The sequence below is a fragment of the Carex rostrata genome, chromosome 10 (genome assembly GCF_964058835.1).
Source record: "Carex rostrata chromosome 10, lpCarRost1.2, whole genome shotgun sequence".
NCBI classification, from domain to species: domain Eukaryota; kingdom Viridiplantae; phylum Streptophyta; class Magnoliopsida; order Poales; family Cyperaceae; genus Carex; species Carex rostrata.
In genome coordinates, this window is record NC_135927.1 from 4,719,107 (window position 1) to 4,728,240 (window position 9,134).

General features: G+C 31.7%; 1 protein-coding gene across 1 annotated transcript; it reads left to right on the forward strand.

Annotated features, from left to right (window-relative positions):
• The first annotated feature begins 494 nt into the window (after positions 1–494).
• On the forward strand, positions 495–6,230 carry LOC144560905 (putative disease resistance RPP13-like protein 3). Its single transcript, XM_078310126.1, has 3 exons — positions 495–1,179; positions 1,495–2,304; positions 4,819–6,230. Exons 1-3 carry the CDS (start codon positions 533–535, stop codon positions 6,065–6,067), a joined length of 2,706 nt encoding a protein of 901 aa, XP_078166252.1. The 5' UTR covers positions 495–532; the 3' UTR covers positions 6,068–6,230.
• Positions 6,231–9,134: the final 2,904 nt, after the last annotated feature.

The window sequence follows — 9,134 nt, forward strand, 5'->3', positions numbered from 1 at the left end:
CTAACAATTAATATCCTCTTAATCGCAGCTGCTGATGTGTACTGAAACAAAATAGGAAATGATTAACTAAAACAAATTATATTTTAGCTGATTAAGAAAGAAATTAAGTGAAATTGAAAAATTGAAAAGTTTAAATTAAGTTCGAATTTTTACAGTCAATTTTTTTTTTTACAAGTAGATTTATCCATTCATTCATGATCCAATTTTTTATTTAAAAAAAAAGGAAAAACATTTAACTATGAGGAAAACACCAAAAAGCACTTCTCTCAAAACATTTCACTATGCATGATGATTATATGTGGTATCCCATTCCCATGTGTTATTGAGCTTTCCAGGTAAATTAGACATAGCATCCTTTCAAAAATGATATATATATATATATATATTTTTTTTTTTTTGCTTTCCAGTACTAGCCCGCCTATATAATCACATTATCTTTGCCTAGCATAGTCATCTGCATATTAGCTAATAATATCCCCTTACACTAGTGCACATTATTTCCAAAGAGAGAGAGAGAGAGAGAGAGAGAGAAATGGCTGAGGGGATTATTGTGAATATCGTGGTCAGCAAGCTTGCTAATATCATCGAGAAAGAAATTCAGTTCTTGGGTGGGGTTGGGGAGAAACTCAAAAAGGCGCAGCGTGAGCTAACCCGAATCCAGTCCTGCCTGAGAGATGCGGATTCAAGACGAAAACAAGATGAGAGGGTGCAGAACTGGCTCAATGAGCTCCGCGACGTGGCATATCGCATCGAGGATGCAATCGACATATTCTTTATCAAAGTTGAATGTAACCAAAATCATACCTTTTTACAGAAATTCAAGAAGCTGTTGAACAAGCCCCGGGAGGTGTATTTGCTCCACAAACTTGGCACTCAGCTCAATAGCGTTCAAAATGAACTTGAAGAGATTTGGAACAGCAGAGTGCACTATGGAATCGTAGCCCTGCAAGACATAGTGGTGGGAGAGCCAGTCATATTGCCTGTTCGGAGAGCTACTTATTCTGAAGTTGACGAGACTGAAGTCGTAGGCCTGCATGCTGACAGGGACAACATTCTGAAGTTGCTGCGCCGTGAGGAAACACAAAGGCGGGCCGTCATAACCATCGTGGGTACCGGTGGTATAGGAAAGACTACCCTAGCACATATGATATACAAGAGGCAAGTGCAGATATTTCTTATTCAACTATGATATAATGAGATAAATAATTGCAAGACTAGCAAGGTTGCAATGTCATTATTATTAACAGTGTTTCCTAAATTCCCAATTTAAATAATAATCATAATAATAACAACAACAATAATATCATTTTATCAGTATTTATTAGCGGTTAACTTATTTGTTAATCATAATTATCAATATGTTTCGCTATTGACATTCATATATTGAAGTGGTTCTGAAAAATTTAATTAGATAGTTATTAATTTCTAGGAAATAATTGCTCATATCTTAGAATATATAGTTGCCGTGATGACTATTGTTAAAAATTGTGCTAGAAATCAATCTAATAGTTTATTTTTGTTTGTTTGTATATGCAGTGCGAGAGCAGAGTTCGAGTATCATATAATGTTGTCAGTTTCTCAACAGTTCAGTCTAATTGAACTCTTGAGAAGGATGCTACGTCAGCTCATAGGTTCTGTACCGAAGGAGCTAGATGTGGAAGATTTAATGAGCGAGCTCAAGAAAAACATAAGTGGCAGAAGATACCTAATTATTCTTGATGATGTATGGCAGGTTGATGTGTGGAATCACCTGAAAAATGCATTGCCTGATATAAAAAATGGAAGTCGCGTTCTAATTACCAGCAGATTTATCAATGTTGCAATATCTGCAGACCCTAATATGGCACCTTACGAACTTAACTTTTTAGATGATAAGCAAAGCCTAGATCTCCTCCTCAAAAAGGTTCACTCTAATCAAGAACCTATTGAAGAATTGCCTAGCGATCTCCTGAAGCTCGCCGATGAACTATCAAAAAAATGTAAGGGGTTACCTCTAGCTTTGGTGGTACTAGGTGGTATACTTATAACTAAAGGCCGAAACTATCATGCATGGGAGAGAGTGTTGCGTACAATGGATTGGCACTTAGAGGGCAGAGAATGCATGGATGTCCTCGCCATGAGCTACGAAGATATGCCTTATTATCTCAAGGCATGCTTCCTTTATCTTGCTTCTTTTCCTGAGGACTATCAGATCTCTGCAAGACGTTTGATAAGAATGTGGGTAGCAGAGGGATTCATACCACAAGAAGGGAGGAAAACGATGGAGGACATAGCTGAGGATTACCTCTACGAACTTTTTCAAAGGTTATATGTTTTATTTTTTATTTATCCTTTAATTTATTTCAGCCTTCCTATACAATATTTTTGCAAATTTTTTTGTCACAAATAAATTTTCTCATAAGACAAAATTCAGGTATACATGATATATACTCCAATTTTGTTCTCATAATAGAGTAGAAGTAGAGAAATACCATATTAAAGTATATATAAATGAAATGAAATGCCTGACGAACAAAATAAGCTACAACGCCTTTAATACTCTTTACTACAAAATAATCATGTAGACCTGACTAACAGAATAATCAATACTCTTTACTACAAAATTTGATATATGTTTTGCAATAAAATATAGTTTCGTTCATTATATACACCCCTTTATATCTTATTACAAGTATCATATATACACCCCTTTATATTTTATGATTTCTTCTCTAATAAATAGCTTCTTCCTCGAAAACCTTGTACCAAGTGTGCTCTAATTATTATTTTTTAAAATAGTGCCAGCAAAAGCTTTTTCTAAATTCGATATCTTTCACTTCCGTTGCAAAAGAAATAATAAATACGATTTGATACTAAAACACGATTCTAAGGATAAAATCAAAATTTGATATTTCAGAGACTAGAGGGTGCAAAAGTATTATTTTGTGTAAGGAATCAGAATTTCAAAAGTAAAAATCAATTATTTTTAATATTATTAATTCTAACAGTTGTTAACCGAAATTTTTAAAAATACTATTTCTCCAAAAAAAAAAAAACTAAAAAACTACGATTTATGTACAATTATAAATCTACCACGGCCGCATCTGAGGAATTCTCAAATGATAAGAATTCAAATTTAAGTTATAATATATTATTTTATTTTATATCTATTTTTTACCGAAGACCTTAAAAGTTTATTTGCCGATAATCCTAAATTAATTCTTATTACAAAGAAGTCTATTTACATATATGTTATTTTATTTTATGGTTATTTTTCACCGAAGACCTTCAAAATTTATTTTTCGATAGCCCTTAAATTATTTTTTATTATAGAGAAGTTCAATAACATATATATTATTTTATTTTATTTTTGAAATTATAAATTATTTTTTATTATAAAGAAGGTCAATAACATATATATTATTTTATTTTATCTTTGAATTATTTTTCACAGAACAGAAATTTATTTTTCAATAGTCAAAAATTACAAAGAAGTTCAATAATTATTTTATCTTTGAGATTAATTTTCATCGCAAGCATTGAAATTTGTTGTTGACATTCAACGAAGAGATCGCATGGGCGCTTTAAATTCCGAACCTGTAATAATTGGTTGCATCAGGTTCCTTCGTTTCATTTTTGTCTTTAATAAAGCGGGATATTATATAATGGGCTTGATTTATTTTTGATTACCGCAGTGGGACTAAGTTTGTCCACAGGAGTCCGGAACTTTTCTTCTTTTTTTCCTTGGATTCTAGCGCACCGAAATTCTTCTTTCTTTATTTTTTTCGCATGAGAAGAAGCGCCAGCCAGTCTTTTTGACTGGACCCATTCCATTGAAGAGCTTGTTTCTATATCGAGAACTTTATTTGTAGAACCATAGTAGATGAAGTCAACATTCATTACCGATTAATGTTGATCAAATATATGAACTGCTTTCTTTTCCATTTTTTTTTTAATTTTATTTATGTTTTGTTTTATTCTTCTTATTTTTTTAATTAATATTTGCATATTAAAGTTCATATGAATTAATTATTCGATAATTATTTATTTTATATCTGTATTCGAATCCGTATCCGTAGACTATCCGTTCCGTATCCGAATCTGTTTAAGGTGGATTTGGTTTTGAATTTTGTTATCTATTTACTATACGTATCCGTATTCGTATCTGCTTATCGGAGAATAAAATTTTAAGGTTATCGGTAAAAAATCATCAAAAAATAAAATAAAATAATATATATTATTGGATTTTTTGTAATAAAAATAAATTTACGGATATCAGTGAATAAATTTTTAGAGTTTTCGGTGAAAGATAACCATAGAATAAAATAATATATTATAACTTAAATTTAAATTGGTATCCTCTGAGAATTTCTTAGACTTTGAAAAAAAAAAAAATATATATATATATAGGGCCGTATATAGCGGATGCGAACCTTATTCTAGGGCCGCATCCCCTAGATATGGTCCCCAGTAATTGAGTCCACATCTCATAGATGCGACCATAATAGATTTATAATTGTATAGAAACCTTTATTTTTTTAGTTTATTTTTTTTTTGAGAAAATGGTACATTTAAATTTTTTTGAGTTTTTAACCAACATATGTACATTCAAATATTTCTCTTCAAATTTAATGTTCTTATTTATAGTAGTACATACATATTGCATTAATTGTTTATTTTAATTTCAGTCATCCAAATGATCAACATATATAACTTAATTTTGAATGTAGAAAGTAATTAACTAATTTTAACATTCAATGTAGAAAGTAATTAACTAATCTATTATGATAACAATATTTTATGTATTCCTGACTTGTTTATAAACCAAAATTATTTCAGAAGTATGATTCAAGTATCAAGCCGACACGTGAATGGTTCAATCAAGTGCTTCCAAGTGCATGATCTTCTCCGCGACTTAGCAATGCACAAAGCCAAGGAAGAAAACTTCGTTATGGTTTTCTCAGAAGAATCAGATTCCAAAAAGCCGAACAAAGAAATCCGACGGGCTTCGTTTCATTCCTTGAAATACGGTGATGATAATTTCCACATGCGTAATAACCTTTTGTACTTAGAATATGCCCGTTCTTTATTATTGTTTGGGGAATATGGCTGGAATTATACCCAAATATCCAATTTCCGTAAGTTTAGGCTACTGAAAGTTCTACAACTTGAGGGAGTCAATAACCATGATGTTGACCTGATCAGGGGATTAGAAAAGTTGGTTCACCTAAAATACTTGGGGTTCAGAAGATGTGATATTCCCATCTGGAAATGTTCCTTTCATCGTATGAAGGCTCTTGAAACCCTTGATATGCGAGGAAGGCGGGGAGTACCACCAAATGGTTTATGGTCAATTGATACATTGAGGCATGTGATGTGTGATAATATTTTCGAGCTACCAAAAACAACAGCTGAGCTAAAAAATATCCAGACCTTGCAATGGGTGGTTTGTACTAATAAGCTGCCCCTCTTAAGCAACCTATGTAAATTAGGTACTCGTGTTTATCCCTTTGATCCGATTGCATTCACCAATCTAATTGCAACTTTGCCTTCCCTGGTCTCCCTAGGGATCGAAGGGTTTCATCTCTCAATGGAGATTGTTTACCCAAAAGCACTCCCAAATTATCAACATTTACAATCTCTCTACTTAGATGGAGATTGGTCAGAGAATGTCACCTTAGATGCTAGCTTGTTTCCACCACACCTTCTCAAATTGACACTTAAGAGATCCAGATTTGCACAAAATCCAATGCCGGAGCTTGGAAAGTTGAAGAGCTTAAAGAAACTTTGCTTAGAAGAGAATGTGCTAAGTGACGAGCTGGACAACTCTGGTCCAATATTCTGTCCAGCAGGATTCCCTGTCCTACAATACTTGAAATTGGGATGGGATTCTGTGAAGAGTTTAACGGTGGCAGAGGGGGCCATGCCAAATCTTAAATACCTCAATGTATATAGACTCGGCGAGTTTCACCTGCCTCCTGAACTACAGCACGTGAGCATTACACATGTATCTGATGGAGACTTTGACGTGCCTCCAAAACTACAGCACTATAGGTTGCGTAATTGGTCGATGTTACTTTTCTTATGAAATTGTTAGTTGTACACATGGTAGATGTTACGTAATTGGCCTCCTTCGAATAAATTTGCTTTTTTGTTTTCTGTAATTTTATTCTTTTGACAGATGAATTATATGAAAATTTGATTGTTGTTTTTCTACTTACGAGTTGATCTTCATCCTGCAATTTTTGTATAGTTTTAAATTGTACCGATCGCTTTATTTTCTCATGCCGGGAATATAAAAGAAACCGAGCACAAGATTGTTCAATTGCGAATAATTTATTCCACTTGTGGGGAATGGAATAAAGCAGCTAATTAAAGTTTGGAAAAGAATGACGGATCAAGAAATTAAAAAAGAACAAGGGGTTAGTTTGAATAAAAATATTAAAAGGTTAATGTTTGTCAAATGACACAAAATCGGTTCTACAAAATAGTTAATATTTTAGGAATGAAATTTGTTCTTGTAAAGATTTTTGGTACCATAAAAGAAATTACGTACTGAGATTGACAATTAGATCTTGAGAAATTAAGATTAATTTAACTTTTCGTGCAAATTTTAATTATTAGTTAACTACAAAGAACTTAGATCCTGAATCAACTGCTTCACTGTGATAATTTTTAATTTTTTATACTTTGAATCATTACATTATAAAGTCAAAGGCATAGTAGTTATAAAAATTTATATATGCATGAATAATTCTTTCATAATTAGAAGTAATACATACATGAGGAGGGTTCAAATGTCTCCATTTTCTGTGCCTCCATCATGCCTTCATTTTTCAAAACTTTAATAACTCAAAATTTGAAACTTAAAAGTCAAAATAAAATCGGTAGATGTGATCTATATTATTTTCTCTATGTGCTCATAAAAAATTATCACATTTCAATTTTGATTTTATGTGAATCAATAAGTTCAAAAATCAACGTCTAGAAATCACCCTCATTAGTGCATTTTTTACAAGCTCTTGATGACAATCAAAATAAAATTGAAATGTAATAATTTTTTGCACGTGCATAAATAAAATGATGTAGATCATATCCAACGGTATTATTTTGACTTTTAAGTTTTAAATTTTGAATTATTAAAGTTTTTAAAAATAGAGGTATGGTGGAGGCACAAAAAATGGAGGCATTTGAACCCTCCTCTACATACATATATACAATACCATTTAATTATACTTTTTGAAATTTCATGCTATCAATTTGAACTGCTGTAATGATGCTAATTTTTAATGTCATTGGAACAAAATAATCAAGAAAATATTGTTTATGAGGTCAAATGTAACTCACAATCTAATAATTTAATTATGTTAGAAAGTTTCACATTTTTTTCATTGAACAATCGTTTCATTTAATTTTAAAATTAGTTTCCTCCATTGCTCTATAAAACAATTAACTAAAAACAACTATCATAAATTGAAAACCTTTAAGTGACGTCATTCAACTAATTTTTTACTTTTATAATTATAAATCAAATAAATTTTATGATCCATCATTGTTAGTTTAGCCTGCTTGTTTATCACAAGAAAATTACCTTATTTTTGCTTGGCAATCAAAAAGTGTTGAACATAATTATCAATACTCAAAAAATATTTATTATTGTGTAATGCTCAATTCAATAAATCTTCAGTGCCATAAATGCTTACAAGGTGTACCATGATATTTTTATGATTTCTATAAAAGTCTACTACTTCTGGTGCCCAGGTTTAATTATATGCTGTGCCTATTTGTACTGTAACATTATTCCATATTGTAATAATGACTAAGGTGTAATTTTTTCATTAACGGGTATGAGTACAGGTAAAAAAATTTTAGTTTGTTGGATAAGAGTACAAGTAAAAACTATTTCATACTCATTATGCTATATAATGATTAATAAATATTAGATGATATACGATATTTTTATTTGTTCTCATGTAATTCTATCATGTTAATATTATGATTAGATTTAGACATTTGCTAAACCCGGAACGGGTAGAACCCGTTTTGCCCGGCCCGTACCCGTTACCCGTGGTACCCGTACCCGTTGCCCGGGTACAAACGGGTAGACGGGTACGGGTAATAAACGGACCGGATAACATGATTTAAAAAATAACCCGTTGTACCCGTACTCGTCTACCCGCCAACCCGTACCCGCTTACCCGTACCCGTACCCGTACCCGCCAACCTTTACCCTGTTGCCCGTACCCGTTACCCGTTACCCGTTACCCGTACCCGTCCCCATAACCCGTACCCGACCCAGTTTTTGAAATTCAAACTTTTTTGAATTTTTCCGCCGGTTCAAGAGGGGCCCGGTCCGGGTCAAATCAAACCCGGCCGGACCCACCCGGGTCACCTCAACCGGTTTTTTTTTTTTTTTTTTTTCAAATTTTATTCCCTCTCCAATTTTTTCTTTAAATACACTCCTCTAATCCTCTTCCTCTCCACATTCTAACTCAAATTCTCAATCCCTCAAACTCAATCTCAAATTCTCATTTTTCATTATTCTCAATTTTTAAATTTATTTTTTTAAAAATATATGGTTGTAATTTAATTCATTTTACAAATACGCAAACGGAATTAGAGGTTCGCTAAACCCGTTACGGAATTACGAAGGTATCGAAATTACAAAGTTCGGCACCTCCCGCAAGATTTTTCCGCGAAATTTAAAGGTTAGATTTATTTTATGTTAGATTAATTTATTTTTGTAGAGTAATTTAAAATTTGATATTAGATTTATTGTTGTAGATAAATGTATAATTTGCTGTTAGATTTAGTTTTATGATAGATTTGTTAGATTTATTTAATTTATGTTAGATTTGTTAGATTTATTGAATGTTAGATTTAGTTTTATGATAGATTTGTTAGATTTATTTAATTTATGTTAGATTTGTTAGATTTATTGAATGTTAGATTTATTTAATTTATGTTAGATTTGTTAGATGTGATTATGTGAACTTGTGAAATAATTAGGTTTATTTTGAATATGTTAGATTTTATTTTTGAAATTCGGATTTATTTTTAATAGGTTAAAAAAATATGTTAGATTCATTTTTGTGAATATGTGAAATATTTTGAATATGTTAGATTTATTTTTGAAAATGATAAATTTATTTTGA